Source organism: Lutjanus erythropterus, chromosome 23 (genome assembly GCF_056507025.1).
Source record: "Lutjanus erythropterus isolate fLutEry1 chromosome 23, fLutEry1.hap2, whole genome shotgun sequence".
NCBI lineage: Eukaryota > Metazoa > Chordata > Actinopteri > Lutjaniformes > Lutjanidae > Lutjanus > Lutjanus erythropterus.
The window spans coordinates 11150428-11167218 of record NC_139339.1 but is presented as its reverse complement, the minus strand read 5'-3'; the positions used below and the strand labels follow the sequence as shown (position 1 = coordinate 11167218).

General features: G+C 38.0%; 3 protein-coding genes across 3 annotated transcripts; 1 reads left to right on the top strand and 2 right to left on the bottom strand.

Moving 5' to 3' along the window:
* Positions 1–522: 522 nt before the first annotated feature.
* On the bottom strand, positions 523–6288 carry elp5 (elongator acetyltransferase complex subunit 5). Its single transcript, XM_084711973.1, has 8 exons — positions 5965–6288; positions 5778–5838; positions 5577–5657; positions 2122–2333; positions 1735–1910; positions 1554–1649; positions 954–1054; positions 523–816 (listed from the first exon to the last, which is right to left on the bottom strand). Exons 1-8 carry the CDS (start codon positions 6017–6019, stop codon positions 708–710), a joined length of 891 nt encoding a protein of 296 aa, XP_084568099.1. The 5' UTR covers positions 6020–6288; the 3' UTR covers positions 523–707.
* A 167-nt stretch (positions 6289–6455) lies between these two features.
* phf23b (PHD finger protein 23b) lies at positions 6456–13704 on the top strand. Its single transcript, XM_084711972.1, has 5 exons — positions 6456–7199; positions 8724–8755; positions 8868–8960; positions 10059–10674; positions 11999–13704. Exons 1-5 carry the CDS (start codon positions 7172–7174, stop codon positions 12190–12192), a joined length of 963 nt encoding a protein of 320 aa, XP_084568098.1. The 5' UTR covers positions 6456–7171; the 3' UTR covers positions 12193–13704.
* A 1-nt stretch (position 13705) lies between these two features.
* Positions 13706–15597, bottom strand: LOC146305644 (uncharacterized). Its single transcript, XM_084711974.1, has 4 exons — positions 15460–15597; positions 15166–15371; positions 14358–14421; positions 13706–14005 (listed from the first exon to the last, which is right to left on the bottom strand). The coding sequence occupies exons 1-4, from the start codon at positions 15550–15552 to the stop codon at positions 13967–13969; spliced, it is 402 nt and encodes a 133-aa protein (XP_084568100.1). The 5' UTR covers positions 15553–15597; the 3' UTR covers positions 13706–13966.
* Positions 15598–16791: the final 1194 nt, after the last annotated feature.

Here is a 16791-nt window from a genome sequence, read left to right as displayed (position 1 = left end):
TAATTTAGACTTTTTATCATATCATTATGACGTTTTATCTGATAATTTCGACCTTTTTTATCACATAATTATGGCTTTTAAACTCAGAATTTCAACCTTTATATCATAATAATGAACTTGTCTCTTAAATTCGACTTTTTATCTTATAGTTACAATATAAGATAGTATAGTTACAATAATTTTCGCAGTTTGGATTTATTTTTTTTATCCCATAATTTGGATTTTTATCTCATAATTATGACTTTTTATGTCATAGTTGTAACTTTCTTTCATAATTCCAATTTCTAATCACATAATTATATATATATATATATATATATATATATATATATATATATATATATAATTCAATGTCAACTTTTTAACTCAGAATTTCGAGCCAGCTGGATGACAGTGATAAAGTGTTTAAGGTAAATTTAATTTTATGAAAAAGCAAAATGCGTCAAAAATTAACACTCAGATAAAAGCACAATTTATTCAATAAGGGAAAAAAAGGAAGAATGAAGGTGATTAGAAAAAAACTCTTTGATAAAACTATTTAATGAACATAATACAGAATTTTTACAGAAATATTATCATGCATTATCCTCAAAGCTCCAGGAGATGGTGGTAAGGGTCTGAATTCCCACTTCGGAAAATGAGTCCGTGTCTTCAGTGGACTTGGAACATGGATCTTCCGTGCTTTCAGTTGGTTTTCTGTCCTGACCCTACACATCCAGATCATCATCGGGGTCCTCTTGGTCGTAGTCGTCGTTGGCATCAGGCTCATAGAGAATCCGTCCTGAACCTGGGCCTGAGTGGAGCAGAGCTGTTTTTCTGCAAGAGAAAAAAAAAAAGAAAAAGACGTCTGGTTTTAGATTGTCTGCACAAAAGAAAAGGGAAACAAAACATATGTAATGCAATTACTGAAAAAAAGCTGAACATTTTTAATGATTGTGGAAAAAGTTTCTCACTTCTCTTTGCTGAAGACGAAGGGAAGTGCGAGTTTCTCCTTGGCCTCACGCTCTGCATCAGACAGTCGGAGGTTGAAGGTCAAGTTGGCTGTTGGATCCGTCTATAGAAACACAGAAATGACACTTTCAGTCTTGCCATATCTGAGCTCTACCCATATTCTATTAATCCACGTATGGTGTGAATGTATTAAGCATTATTAAGCCTGTTTTATCTCGTCTCTCATAATTATGACTCTTTAGCTCATAATTTTGACCTCTTATCTCATAACTTGGACTTTTTTAAATCGCTTAATTTTATTCATAATTATGACTCAACACAATTTCAACTTTTTATCTAATAATTATGACTTTTTATATCATAATGATTACTTTTCAATTCATAATTCTGACTTTCTCACTAATAATTCCAACTTTTTATGTAATAATTTTGACTTTTTAAACTCATAATTTTGACTTGTGATCTCATTTCAACCACTTAACATATCATTTTGACTTCTTATCTCAAAATGTGGCTTTTTTATCTCATAATAATGACTCTGAAACCAATATTCTATTAATGAGTTTATGGGGTGAGTTTATTAAACATGTCTTATATTGCACCTCCTGTTCCTCTGGGTCAGTCTGTTTGGGTCCGAGTTGGCTGGACCGGCTCTGTACTGTGACTGTAAGATCCTCTTTGAAGCTGAAAATCTCCTCCTAAGGAAAAAAAACATAGTTATTAAGATTTTTTTTTACCAGCGTATAAGAACAAAGTAGTCATCTCACAGGAAACGCTGCTTACATCTTGCATGACTTTCCCCGACTTTGAGCGCTTCGTTATCTTTGCCACTGCTTCGTCTCCCTTCACCCCCGGTGCTACAGTGATGACGGAAGTGGCCAAGTGGCATACACTTCCCACAGTGCCCTTCTGATGCATATCTGCATGGAGCAGAGCAATAATAGCTCTCACAGCTCCCCCTAATGAAAACACACAAAAAGTGAATTACTGCATGGTCTTACAGTTCTAAAAGTATTCGGCCAAGACAGTTTGTTGCATAACAGGGCGGTGCAGTTTTTAATAAATATTTGATTGTACTTAATTTCTCATTAAAGATCATTAAAGATAAAAGCTTTACAATGAAAAACATCACGCTGCTAACACACGGTCATTAATGAGATAATTTATCACCTTTTCTAAGTTGCTGGAGAGTCCTGCAGACAGCAGGAGCGCTGAGGTGTCTCAAAATCCATGACAGGGAGTCGATCACTAAGATAGCTGGTTTGGAGTGTGATGTTTGTTTGACCAGATGTGTAAATTCGTCCAGATGGAACTGGTTAACTGTGAAAGCTGGGTTATCAGTCCAGCCAAGTGGGTCTCTGTAAGCATTGTGAAAGTGGAGCCTGATGACACAAAAACAGAGAACTGATGGTCAGTTTGGTTAAATAAAGTAAAATGAAGTTCCTAAATAAAAGGGCTGCAGCAAATTATTACATTCAAGATGTTTACTTTCACATTGGCTGTACAATTACAATCATTTAAAAACTTTTGGACAGCTCCATTATAAAGACAGTATGTTAACAAAAATAACAGTAAGTTAAATCAGTGCTTCTCAACCCTGGTCCTCAGGGACCCCTGCATGTTTTAGATGTTTCCCTGCTCCAACACACCTGATTCAAATGATCAGGTTGTTGTCGAGTTTCTGCAGAGGCTTGATGACGAGCTGATCATTTGAATCAGGTGTGTTGGAGCAGAGAAACATCTAAAACATGCAGGACAGTGAGCTCTGAGGACCAGGGTTGGGAAACACTGAGTTAAATAATAAAAGACAGAATAATCGTGATTAAGATAAAATACATACAATAATAGAATAACACATGCATTTCTAAAATAAAATACACAATAATAAAATAAAATGCTGAGTAGGGAGACAAAAAATATAGAAAGCAGTGAAAGGTTGTATAGTTTTGTCAAAAAAAAAAAAAATCCATTATCCAGTAATTTATTGATTGATTTTTAACAGTGAACATGCACCAGAGTTTGCCAAGAGGCTACTTTTATCTACAGAGTTGCCATAAAAACCAAAATAATTACAAAGTAATTCATAATTTATACATTAGAGCTGCAACAATTACTTTATTAGTTGTCAATTATTAAATTAAGCACCAATAATTAAAATAATAATCAATGAACTGTTTTAGCCTTTTTGTAATTTTTGATTCCAGCCTCTCAAATGACAGTAAACTGAGTATTTTTGGATTATGGACAAAATAAGAGGTCATCACCTTGGGCACTGGGAAACTGTGGTCAACAATTTTCACCAGTTTCTGATGTTTCATGGCTCAAACAGCTAATCTACTAATTGAGAAAATTGTTGATAGATTAATAGATGATGAGAAAAAGTTAGTTAGCTGCCTATTCATGATATTCATAATAAACAGAAAAGAGAATATTAATAATGGGTACTATTTAAAAAAATACACACTGTTGATATAAGACATGTAAAACAAACAACACAGGGATGTTAATGTTAATAGAAACATGGACAAAAGAAAACACTGTGCTGCTTTGTTAGACACAAACACAGGCAGAAGCACAGACATAAAAAGCATGAACATAAATCAGCCTGACACAACAAAACAACAGTAAAAGACATTCATGCAGGTACATGAGGGCAGACTGCTGATCATCAGATAGCGACAGGTGACGGCAGACAGTAAGGGAAGTTCTGCACAGATAGAAAGAGGACAATAAAGTGCAGATAAGTTTTAGTGCTGACATGGCTCTGTACTAATTAACCATTTTTTTAAGTGAACCCTTAAATAAACTGTGTCTAATTCTCTAACAGTTGCTGGGGTGGAGCGTTTATTTATCAGAGTGCAGACAGACTGAAAGCATTTTTTCTGAGCAGAGGTGTCTACATGTATCAACAAGTTAAATGTAGGACTTTTTCAGACTTTTTAAAGCCACCATCAAATTTTTTTGCAATAAAACTAAACATCAAGTGTGAAAATATAGGCATACTCTTCTGAATAAATGTATATATTGTCAGTGCAAAATTATGAGCAAGGTAACATGACAATAACTGGTTTAATTAAATTTAAGACATTTTACGACTTTTTAAGGACCTGTAGCCACCCTGCCTCATGACATGATATGCAGTTGTTCTTATGTTGACAAACTGTGTGCAGAAGTCTTAAGTCTTAATCATCATCATCAGATGTTAGAAAATACTGGAAAAATACCCATCACAAGTTTCAAAAGTTCAAGATTATGTTTTCCTATGTCTTAGTTGAATCCCACAGAAATTCAATTTACAAATAGAAAACAGCAAAAAGCAACAAATGCTCCGACTGGAAAATTTGGAGACAGTGAACCTTGGCAAGTAGTGAAAAGGAGTCAGGGATGAAAAAGTGGAAAACAGATGAGGATCAGAACAGAAGAGAAATCCACTTGGTTGGAATTAGATGACTGGGAGCGAGAACAGATTTTGTGTTCTGTCGGAGAAACATGACGTTGAGAGTTAGATTAAGGACAAACTGAGCGAAATCAATCTACTAGATGTGAAAAGAAGTGCGTTAATCATTGTGGAATGTGTGTCGAAGACAGAAGAGCTCCAGTAAAGGGCTGGTATAATCGAATGACTTTGATGCAGGTAGATTTTAAAGAATGTAATAGCTGTTGACATTTCTAGGATGCTCAAGATGAGCGAAGGCAAAACATGTAAGACAAGATCTGTCATGTTGCTTTTCAAAACAGATACCCTGCACACAAAGTACGCCTGGAGTTACCAAGTCAGACCTTTGATTCCTAAGTCCATTCAGTACACACATTGTTGGAAATTTGGACACAACTTGCTTGTGTGTAGACATCTTCTATGCACAAGATGTCTACGTGGTAAATGTGGAGAAATGTGCAGCGGTAAAAACTGTGGAAAAGAACCTGATTGTAACCAAGCAGACTGTCCAAAGAGAAAGAAAGAGATAGAAGTTGTGACAATCAGGTCCAAGAGAGGGTGGAGCCATGAGGAAGTCACTAGGAAAGAAAATATTCAAAAAGTAAGGCAGAAAAAAATTGGCAGAAAGCATGATGAGTATTGATTTTGTAAGGACAAGATTAAGATCTTAGCATTTCTACCCACGATGGAAAGAAAATAGAAATAGTTGTTAACACTGCAGGAAAGTTTTTGGATGTTTTGGGAATTACTAAAGAGGGAGTGCAGGGGGCTCTTAAAAGAGGCTTTAAGGCTCTCTCAGAGCTGGATTGAGTTGGACAGAGTATTAAAGAATGGGATCAGGAGTGGGGAGGAACCTTTTTCCTCTTTTTTTTAAAAAAGCATTTCTAAAATGAAGAAGAAGAAGAAGAATTGATATCAAAGTAGGTGGTTATTAAATTTCTGTTGATAGACTAATCATTTGAGGACTAACGTTAAAGGAAGAATGAGTAGGATTTGTCCGAGCTGTTCATAAATACACCAGAAAGATAGTTGAATGTTGGGTCTCATTCCCAGGACGTCAAATACCAATGTCTGGAATTGGAAAAAGGTCCCAAACACAGCAAAATAATGAGATAATTAGACAATACATGCAGAGTGCAGAATGTATATAATAATGTTAAGGAAAATGCATATTATGCTTTTAGGTTACCTCTGGATGTGTGATCCTTTCAATCCATCTTTCAGCTCTTCTTCACTGACCTCAAAGCCAAGAACATGAACAGCTTCCTCCCTACAACATAATCAGGTTTCTGTAATAGTTGTTTTTGTTATTAAATACACAACTCAATTGTATTAATAAATGATACAACCTACATAACCAAACAATCACCATAGGCATGTCTTGAAATACCTGTTCAATGCAGCATTGATGAAGCTCTTCAGGAGGTGTCGACCAGAATAACCAGCTGAATCTACCAATGCAGGTATAAATTAAATGACTTTACTGTGTGCTGTTGCTTCACTTCACACAAATATCAGTTATGTCATTGTTCACAATTCAGACTCAAAGTCTACAACGTTAAAAGAGTTTAACCTACCTTGTATTATGAGAAACCCTGTGGCATCCGTGCCTTGCAATAATTCAGTCAACATGGTATAGAAATTCTTTAAGTTTCAGGTAGCTTTAGCTAGTTAGCATTTATCATCTATTTAAACGTGACTAATACCATAATAAAAATTTAAATAAGTCAGTATTTCAACTCCAGAAGATCGACATCTCTCTCAGATCAGAATGGCAACGGTCTGTAATCACATATATTATATTAAACAGAAAATAAAGCTTTCTCTGCCTAGTTCAAGTCCAGCATGTTTCGCTAAGTAGCATGTTTCGGCTGATTTTTTCCCCTAGGATGGCGAAGGAATGACCCGCCCTACTCGGACTCTGATTGGTTTACCCTGATATTCCTACCAATGATCACTCATCATGCATAAACCTAACTAATCCAACCAACGACGAGCACGAGTACTAACCAATCAGTGACAGAGAAGGGCGGGTCATTCCTTCGCCACCCTAAGAGCAGAAAATTGTCGTCTAAAAACTTCATATCCCAGAGGCCCCTGTACCTTCGCATCAATTATATGTGGGGAATGTAGTTCAGCAACACGTTACGACCCGTCCTTATGTCGGAGTGGATGACTACACATACACCACATTACCCAGAATACCCAGCGGGAAACATTGCGCTGGCAGCCTCAAGAGGTTTCTGCCGCGCACGGACGGAGAAGAAGACCGTGCGGAATAAAGTCAAAACTCCAGTCGTTTTGTGTGCGTTCAGCGAAGAAACGAAAAAACTTCATCTGAGAAGTTATCATCATGGACCTACATTTAAGTTACTCGCGTTGATCTGAGGAGTTTCTACAGTGCTGCCACATTTCAGTGCAGAGGGTTATATAAATGCAGTGACGAAGAAAAGGGAGCTATAAATGCAGGACGTTAATCGACAGAGGAATTAGTATTTTGTCTGGCTAATAACGTTAGTGTGGCGACAGTTCAGAGGCGGTTAACGTTAGCTGTTTAACGGACCCTCAGCGAGGAAGTACTACAACTTGGGACCCCAGTGGAGAGGGTGTTATTTAGGGAAAGTCTCTCCAGTCTTCCGCGCCCTTGGCTTGCTGCTGCCGCTAAAGTTGCCCGGTGGTAAGGTGCAGCCACGCCGGGGGAAGGCACAGCGCGACGGCCGCCACTACGGCTAGCTCGCCTGCTGCTTCTGTTTCTTGGATCGAGGCCTTGTCGGTGAGGCGACAATGCTCGACATAATGTCTGAACACCAAGGTATGTTTCAGCAGAATCAGTTGCGAGACATTTAACAAGCTGTTCCCGTGTGATGTTAATCTCTTTACTGTTGAAATTGGCTACCGTGTGCGGATATTAAGATGGCTAAGTTAACCTAACGCTAATGTTACGTTTGGTTGCGTTTGCTGTACTAACAACACGGCTTTCTGTTAACGAACTTAGGTTTTGTCGTCAAAATGCCATGATAGTTGTGCTAAAGTGAATATATTTTATGTTCATCACGATTAATGTGGCTACGTTAATGTTAATATATTTGTTGCACAGTTAAGTTAGCTTGCTAGTTAGTTAACGCGCCGATCTAGCTTGACGTTAATAGTTAATAGCTGGATAGCAAACGCTACCCTACCACCCCACTGAAAAACTCTATCATGTCAGTTTTAGGTTTGGTGACCTCACTTTTCAGTCACGAAAAACACATTTTTTACCGCGAGTTCAAACTTAAATGCTGACAACACGGCCGATTAAACGTTACACCTTGCTAACACAAAGCTAATTTGGCTAACGAGCCTCCCACTTCCATTTCAAGAAAGCTAGGCTCGTCTTAGACGGGAACCCTTGATTTGCGAAACTCTCGCGAGATTTGTATGTGTTTTTTCTATGTTATTAAGCGTGTGCAGTCTATTTTTTCTATGATGTGATAATGTTATGGTAAAATCTGGTTACATTTTGGATAGGATTAGGGACAAAAACAGTTGGTTAGGCTTCGGGAAAAATACTGGTTTGTTTAAACAATATGTCTCGCGAGATCTGTCGCGAGACTGGGGTTCCCTGCTGTATACGACCAAAAGCTAGCCAAACGAGTGGCTGATTTTTAACACAAGAAAACTCCTGTGAAAAGCGAAATTAGCCGTTAGCAATGTCGAGTTTCAATGCATTAATATATCGAACATGAAGGAACTCACAACATTGATTTAATATTTGTCGTTATCGCTGCAAACGGCATAGCGTGTTGTTAGCTTATCCTCTAGCGTTACATGTCAGCTAACGTTAGCAAATGGCTTTAAGACAATACAAAATGACAAGTTCAAATCTCGGCAGGCAACAATCTGGTCTTTGTTTGCAATGCTTTTACAAAATCAACTATTAATTTTAACGTCGATGTTTAATCGTCACACAGTTATTCGTGGCTGATGCCGAAACAATAAGACCTCGTATAAAGTTCATATAGGGACCAGGTGACACCGGTTGCGGTTGCTGGCAATCAACTGGCGTTAACATCTGATGACTGACTGCTTATTTTCCGCTTAAACGGCTATCAGTAAACTCCGGTCGGTCAATTTAACGTGCCTAAACAAACACGGCTCTTAGATGAGCTCAGCGTGTTCATCACTAATATCCGCGATTACGTTATTGAGCCGTGTTAGCAAGCTAATGCTAGCGTTAGTCCACATGTGTCCCATCCCACCCAGGCAACCGTGTGCCTGCTAATTCTGTGTATAAGCTGTTTGCGTGAAGATGGTTCACTTGTGACTTACAGAATTATCTTTTTTTGTCCTCCACCAGATTCACTGTTGACGTGCAAAACGGAACCTCTGGTGAGTGCTTTGTAACCTTAATTTTCTGTGTAGTCCATTCAGTAGCTTTCTGCAGTTGAAGCTTGTTTGGATTAGCTTCAGTGTCTTACACAAAGGCTTGTGCTTTCTGTAGCCCCCAGAGAGGAAAAAGAGGACTGTAGAGGACTTCAACAAGTTCTGCAGCTTTGTCCTGGCATATGCTGGCTACATCCCCAGTCCGAAAGAGGTAAGCTGCCATGAATGTCACTATGGATGTTACAAAGGACTGCTAATGTCTGCTAAGGTTGTCAGAAGTATCTAAGTAGCAGTACTTTTTCAATATCATGTGTTTAAAGGGATACGCTATCTGTTAATTATAGTATTAAAAGTAACAAAGCCATTTGAAACAAATTGAACAGAGTGCTGCCCCAGTTCAGTTTTTATTGTCCTGTCTGAAAATTGGCTTGTGGACTTGCAAAACCAGGCAGTGTTGAGTGAGTTTTTCCTGTACCACCACTACGTGCAAGATGTAAAACAATTTTTCCACCAAGGACTTGTTTGTTTGTTTTTTGGTAATTTAAATACTAGCTTTGGATTATATGAAGTGGGTTTGTATGAGGCACTTATCGATATATCAGTTTATTACCTATAGTAGTTGCTAATTGGCACGCCCTCAGTTAGGAGAAGCAGAGAGTGGCACCAGCATGGAAACTAAGCAATAGTCTGCTGATAACAATAAAAGATATCGTAGCCACCTAAAAAAGGTACACCCAAAAAAAGATATCTATCACTTTAAGCTTGCACTATATTTACAATATTTTCACTGCTTTACTTTGCCATCATACAGCCTTCTTACAGAAACTGCTGTTATAAAAGCCAAATATTGCTTTCTCCACACCAGCCAAACTCCATAGGCGAAATCAGCAATTTTGCCTTGCAGAGAAGGGGACTTGCAGGTCTAACACTGCCTCGATCTGTTAATAACACAACCAAACTAACCGATCAAGGCAGCAGTAGACCAGAAACTTTTGTTTGGAGAGAGCAGTATTGGTTATATGTAACAATGGTGTCTGACTACAAAGTAAAGCAGTGAAAATATCAAGTACAGGGTACACTTAAATTGATTTATTTTTAAGTGGCTAAAATACCTTTGTTGCTGACCCCATCCACAGCACATGGCAACCGACATCAACTGTAGGTAATACACTGACTATCCATAAGTACCTCATACAACTCTACAGCAAATAATCCAAACTATCCCTTTAAAATTCTAATAATGTGATGACTCTATTGTCTGCATTGCTCTGTTGTAAAGAAGCACCAACATTTTCTTGTTGTCTTGCAGGAAAGTTCATGGTCCCCGACATCATCCAGCTCTGCACACAGTTCAGGGTTGTCAGCAGATGGAGGTGGTGGAGGCAGCAGCTCCACTGGAAATACTTGGGCAGATGGGAACTCCGACATCCACACCATCCACACATTTGTCCGCAAAGCCCGAGCAAATAAGGGCAAAAACATTCGCCGCATGCACTCCGATAGCACTCTGCTGGACAAGATGCGCCTTAAAGACTCCTTATATGAGAGCCAGGCCAGCAGTAAGGCAGAGCGCAAGAAGGACAAAAAACTGAAAAAGTTGTCACTGGGTTCTGCCATGACGGCGGCAGACAGTGGCAGCAGCGAAGGTGAGAAAAGAGCCCGCATTAAGCGCAGCAAAAACTCAAAACAGCCAAAAGCAAAGAAGCTCAAAAGTTCAACTGCTCAAAGCGAGACAGACTCTGAGGCACGGCATGCACATACAGAGGTACGACCCATCAGAGAGGACATGGCGGTTCACGGGGGCTCCACCCCAAGCATGCAAGGGCTGGGGAAGATGCAGGGAGACGAGTCCATGAGAGAAGCAGAGATGAGTTCGAGTGAGGGTGAGACCTGGATCGCAGATGAAGACATTATGGTGGAATCAGGTATGACATTATGCTTTTGTCCTTCAAAATATTTTAAAGGGCCAGTGTGTAACATTTACAGAGATTTGTTAGCAGAGTTTGACAGAAATGGAAGATGATATTCATAACTATGAATTATTACCTGAAAGAAATAATTGTGTTTTTGTTACCTTGGAATGAGCTTTTCATATCTACATAGAGCAAGAGTCCTCTTCCATGGAGGCTGCCATGTTTTGACTGTAGTCCATAATGGACAATTCACCACTGGCTCTGGATATCTCTAAATACAGCCTTTTGCATTTTACTGCTGCAGTTTCTCATACCAGGGTTTCGGCAAGTCCTTAAAAGTCTAAATTCCAATTATCTTTTAGGCATTAAAACATCTTAAATATGATTTTGAAAGGTCTTAAAAATGGATTGGATTATGACGATAACATCCCTTTTATAAAGTTGCATTAATGTGTCTGGCTTTTTATTGTTTGCAAAAAATAATAACAATAGTAACTACAAAATGAAACCAACATGGACTCACTCTACACTAATAATATTAATGTCTGTGCAGTGAAGTAGGGCCTGATTGATATTGATATATTGGCCGATATATTCTTTATACTGAATGTATAGAATACATAAACACACAGTTTTTGCAGTGATCCTTCAAAAGTGGCTAACATTTTGACAAATATACAGTATGTAATGGAGGCAGGATATTTTACAGCTAAACAGTAAGCTTTACAAAATGATAACTGAGCACTGGCTCTAAACATTCGCCAGAATTTCTAATGATTACCAATAACTAGAAATGTATTTTTATTGTATTTATCCTGAATTAAGAAAAAAAAAATCACATTGGTGCAAAACATTTGCTGATACAATATTGACAGACAGCTGTGATAGTCTAAAATTGGGCTGAGATTCATGATGTAACAACTACAAAACAAAACCAGCATGGACCCACTATGCACCAACATTTACTCCTGCAACTTCTATACAATGAAGACAAAGGTGAGCGGTTTCAAACCATGTTCCCTGATTATATCATTGTGAAAAGGCAGTTTGAAAGAATTGACATGAAATAGGTCTTAAACTGCATTAAAATTATCTTTAAAAATCTTAAACTTTTTGAAACTAGCATAAACCCAGACTACACACTTGGTATAGGAGTGAGATGAGGGTTGTAATATTCAAGCTCACCACTAGATGCCACTAACTTATACACACTGGTCTTTTAAATGTTTTCATTCTCTCTGCATCTAATAAGAAAATGTTTAATAACAAATTCTGTTGATTGGTGACTATCCACCAGTTATGATTTCTTCTAACTTGGTCTTCTTTATCAATTCAGGCGATGATTCATGGGATTTGATCACCTGTTACTGCGGGAAGCCGTTTGCGGGACGGCCGATGATCGAGTGCAACCAGTGCGGCATCTGGGTGCACTTGTCTTGTGCGAAGATCAAGAAGTCCAACGTTCCCGACATCTTTTACTGCCACAAGTGCAGGGACTTGCGGCGGTCGGGACACAAAAAGGACCCCTAGAGACGGAGAGGATGGGAAGCCCCGTTTGTGCTGTCCTCTGTGACACTTCTTTTTCTTTGATGCCTACAGCCAAAACAGCCTAAATTATCACCTGGATGGCAATTGTATTGTCACTTTGTAGGATTTCTTTTTGACAATCACAACCATTCTTATTTATCCCTCACTTTTTTCTTTTTTCTTTTTTTTTTTTTGGCTACTATGAAGAACTGGACAGAAGGCAACAGTGACAGTGGAGAATCATTTCTTTTTAAATAATTAATTCCTTTATTAATTGGCTTTATTGTTGTATACTGTGCTGGTGATGTGCACATATTTTCACTCTTTAACTAAAGGTGCGTTTTGTAAATTATTTCTTGAGGACATATTGACAAATCAGTGAAAATTTCTTTTTAGTGTCTCTAGGAGTCCCATTTTCAGTTTCCTCAACTTTAAATCAATGCAAGTTTGACAAAATTTACCTAAAAAGATGGACATTGTCACTCCTGTTATTTGTTAAGAAGCATGTGATGAAGGTGGGCAGCTCATTTTTTTTTTTTTCTTTTTTAATTTTTGGATCGTATTTTTGCGATTTTTATTTGAGTTTTGGTTGTTGTTTAGGTTGTCAGTGACGATCACTGAACTTAAAAAATGTAGAGATCTCACTCCTCTAGAATAACCGATTCATACAATCTGTTAACATTTGCTATTTTTGCATCTGAAATTGCATCTAAATTTCAAATTGCACAGACAGACAATTCTTTCGGCAGTGCACTTTTATAAAGATCAACCCTAATACCATTTCTCCTGCTTATTGTATGGGTGGTATTTGGACTATGATTAAATCTGTACTTAGCATGTAGCTGTGTACATTCATGATTGAGCGCTTAATGTTTCTCCCTGTCTGGCTTGTTAATCGTTGATAGCCATTTACCATGAACAACATTTACATTGATCAATATTGATGTTTTTGTTTCTTCATGTGCGTCTTCATTTTTTGTTTTTCATGTTAAAAACTCATCTGATACGAGGGGGTAACGTCACTGTTAAAGACGAATGGTTTGGCAGTGCTTTACAATATCAAAGTGGTTCTGAGGCATGTTCATGAATGGTTGTAAAATATTTGTTTTTCTGTTTCATGTAATTGTTTATTTCTTAGCTTTCTGAGGAGCGGGGGGAGGGATTAGAGATGGCGCCCGCATCGGAGAAAGGACGTAAGATTGTCTCACATCGAGAACAAAAGTTGTAGTGTACAGAAAATAAGTTGATGCCATGCGTAGGTTGTGGCATTTTGTTTATGTTGTTTGGTTTTACCATGTGCTTTTTTTTTTTTTTCTTTTGTTGGTGGGAGTGTGTTAAGTCTCCAGTAGCAGTTGCACTCTCTCGACAATTTCAATTCTGTGTACATATCCTGTTCTTTGACAACTGTACATATGTGAAAGTGAAGAGAGAAAATACCCAAGCAAAATCTATATTTTCTGCAGTCTATTGTTTTCTTTAATTGTAGCTTGAAAAATAAAAGTCTTTGGGAACATAGTTGGATGTTTTTTTTATTATTTTTTTGCACTGAATTTACAAAAAAAGGACATTTAAAACAGTTAATGAGATGTTTGCACACAGCAGTCAGTGTTTGTCATGTTTGTCTTCTACCACTAGAGGGAGTAGATCAACAGGCATCTCACATGTTAGTACGGCAGTGAGTTAAATAATGAATAAATATCATGGAATATATCTTTAAAAGTTCACACATGGATTGGCATTGAGGAAATATGAGGAGCTCAGTTCTTGGAGTTGCTCTTTACTTCCTGTAGTCGTCCCTGTGGATGTCAGGTTCATCCTGTAACACAAACATACAGATGATCAGTTTTTCTTCCCACAAAAATCTTAAGGAATCATCAGAGCTAAACCAGTTATACTTCATGGAAAACCTGGACTGATTGTTGATTTATTGTGACTACATTTAAATTTTTACCATTTACTGCTTCACATTTATACCGTATATAAACATTGTGTGTGTATGGAGCAGGTGGTATTTAAATTATTTAAATGTTTTTGTAATGCAGGCTGATTTTCTTTGGAAACAAGTGGCATAAAAACTACAAAGTAAAACTGAGTACAGTGTTCAACAACTTGTCATGTAGAAGCTTTATCGACACTTATTTCCACTGCGTTTTTCTCTTGTGACTCACCTTTCGGTTTCGGAGACTGGACATCTGAAATCCTCCAATGGAGTCAAGAGGAGCAACCTTCCTCCTGTGGACACATCAGTAGAGGAAAGACGCTCAGTCCAAAACACTTTAATTTATCATTAATTTAATTTCATTTACACTATACTTTGTAAAGATAACTTATTTTATTTACAAAAGCACACAAACACAACAACAGCTAAAATGTCTTGACTTTAAATAGTTTAAAAAATGTATTTGTCATGATGTATTTGTTTATTTAAAAATAAATTTATTGTGTTTTTCAGAACACAAAGTTTAAAGGTCGACTTACAAATAAGAAAACAAAACAAAAAACAAAGGGAAACCCTGCATTTCTTATATAGCTATTACACTGATTAACATACAATATCTTTATACATTACAATATTCTTATTCTTTAAGTGCTCAGCAAACATCATAATAGTTGACTTTCAAGATATTTAATAAAAATGTCCCCATGTTTTAAGAAAGCTTTAAAAAGTTTTTTTTTTTAAGTGGTTCCACTTTCCATCATTAATAAAATAAAATAAAATAAAATAAAAGTAACCAGCCATGACCGAAGCACATGCAAAAAATTGGCATGAATTATCTTTAGTGATATGAAAAAAAATACACTCAGTAGCAGTCCTTTAGAAAAATAAAATAAAAATAAAAAAAATAAAATTCTGAATGATATAATATAACATTCTTTTACCAAATTGAGACATTTTTTATTGTGATATTCGATATATTGCTACAACATCTAAAGCTTTTTAAAATTCAAAACTGCATGATAACAAGGTTTCTTTACCTCTTCTCATTGGCTTTACGGTTGTACTGGTACTGGTTCTGGCGTTGGACAGAAAGGTGCTCTGTTGGGGCGAGGACGGTCTCTGGATGAGAGGGGCGTCCGTCCACGTCCCTGCCCATCTCCGCTGCATCACCCACAGACAGGTCTCTCTGGTCTGAGCGGTCAAACAGGTGGGGGAAGAGCTCCTGGTCCAGCCAGCTGACTTCCTGAGGACGATAATCAGATTCTAAAATAAAAGCCTGGAGGTGTTTCATCTGTGCAAACGGTGACGAAGAGTTTTAAAAGGCCTCCTACCCTTTTGTTTCTGCCTGGCAGTACAGCGGCAGATATCTCCTCCAGCAGCATGTAAAGAGCCAGTACAGGTAGCACACATCTGGAGCAAAGCATCTGGATAGACAGGGCCAGCCAGAGTCAGTCACAGTCACACACAAGCAACTCAATTTGAAAAGAAACCAGATGCTCACCTTAAATCTCTTTTTTTCTCTGTGGAGTTCTGACCTCGAAGCTGATGATGGTCTCACCTCTGCGTCTTCTGAGCTGCTGACCAGTGCGCAGGGTATTTGTAGACATGCATCTAGGGTGGGTTTATATTATGGGACCGGCATCGAGGGCTGTTTAGGCTAAGTCAGCGTGTGTGTGTATATGACCTCATACCAATTACATGTGCCGCCTGGTATTGTCTTCATTAGTTTCAAACCTACAGCCACTCTTTAAGAGATTTTGAGTGCTGACAACATGCCTTGACACACGTACATACATGTACACGTACACATCGTCCCACACCCTCTTCTTCTTTCCCTATGAGAGGAGATGGGAGCGAGATAAGCTCATTTTTCAGTAGCTTGCTGTTTACAGGGTTTCCTTTGGGTCATACTTAACCCCCATGCTGATTTCAGCTGGTTTGCTCTCAAATGCATTTAAACTTTTTTCCTTTAATATCCTCTCACGTGTGGTATTATTTATTTTGGACGATATAGCTGGAATAAATACCATGATAATAAGATTTTTACTAATATTTCCATATTCACAATAAGGTAAATGTTTGCAAAATTACATCTAAAATACTCAAGCTTAAAAAGTGACAGCATGTGGCTAATACTGCTTTCATCTTGGGAGTCTGTGAGTCATCGTGGCAAAATGTGGTCCTGGAGACACAGTAGCGGTTTTGATTGGAGGCTCAGTGTGGGGCAAGTTACTCAGGAAGTGTAATAAGTTACTTTTTCTGATTCTTACATTTTCCAGTTGTCAAAGTTTTGCTGTAGGTTAGATTCAGGGTACGTACACTTTTGCAGGAACTGATCACATTCAAACAGCTACTCATTGACACCAGGAAGCTGCCCAGTACAACCACAGTCTTAAGGGCTTTGCTCAAGGGCACCTCAGTCAAGTCAAGCGCTGCCTGTCACTGTCCCCATCCAGATTTATCCTGCTGGTTGAGGGATTGAACCGAAAACCTTCCAGCCACAAGCTCACTTCTTTTACCTTTAGGCCACCACTGCCTAACACCTCACTACAGTGACAAAAATCATTTGGCATAAAAAACATCTATATACTATAGTTACTCTGCAACCTTAACAACAACCAGAAAAACCATGAAACTAAGGAAAGCAAGGACACATCTGTCAT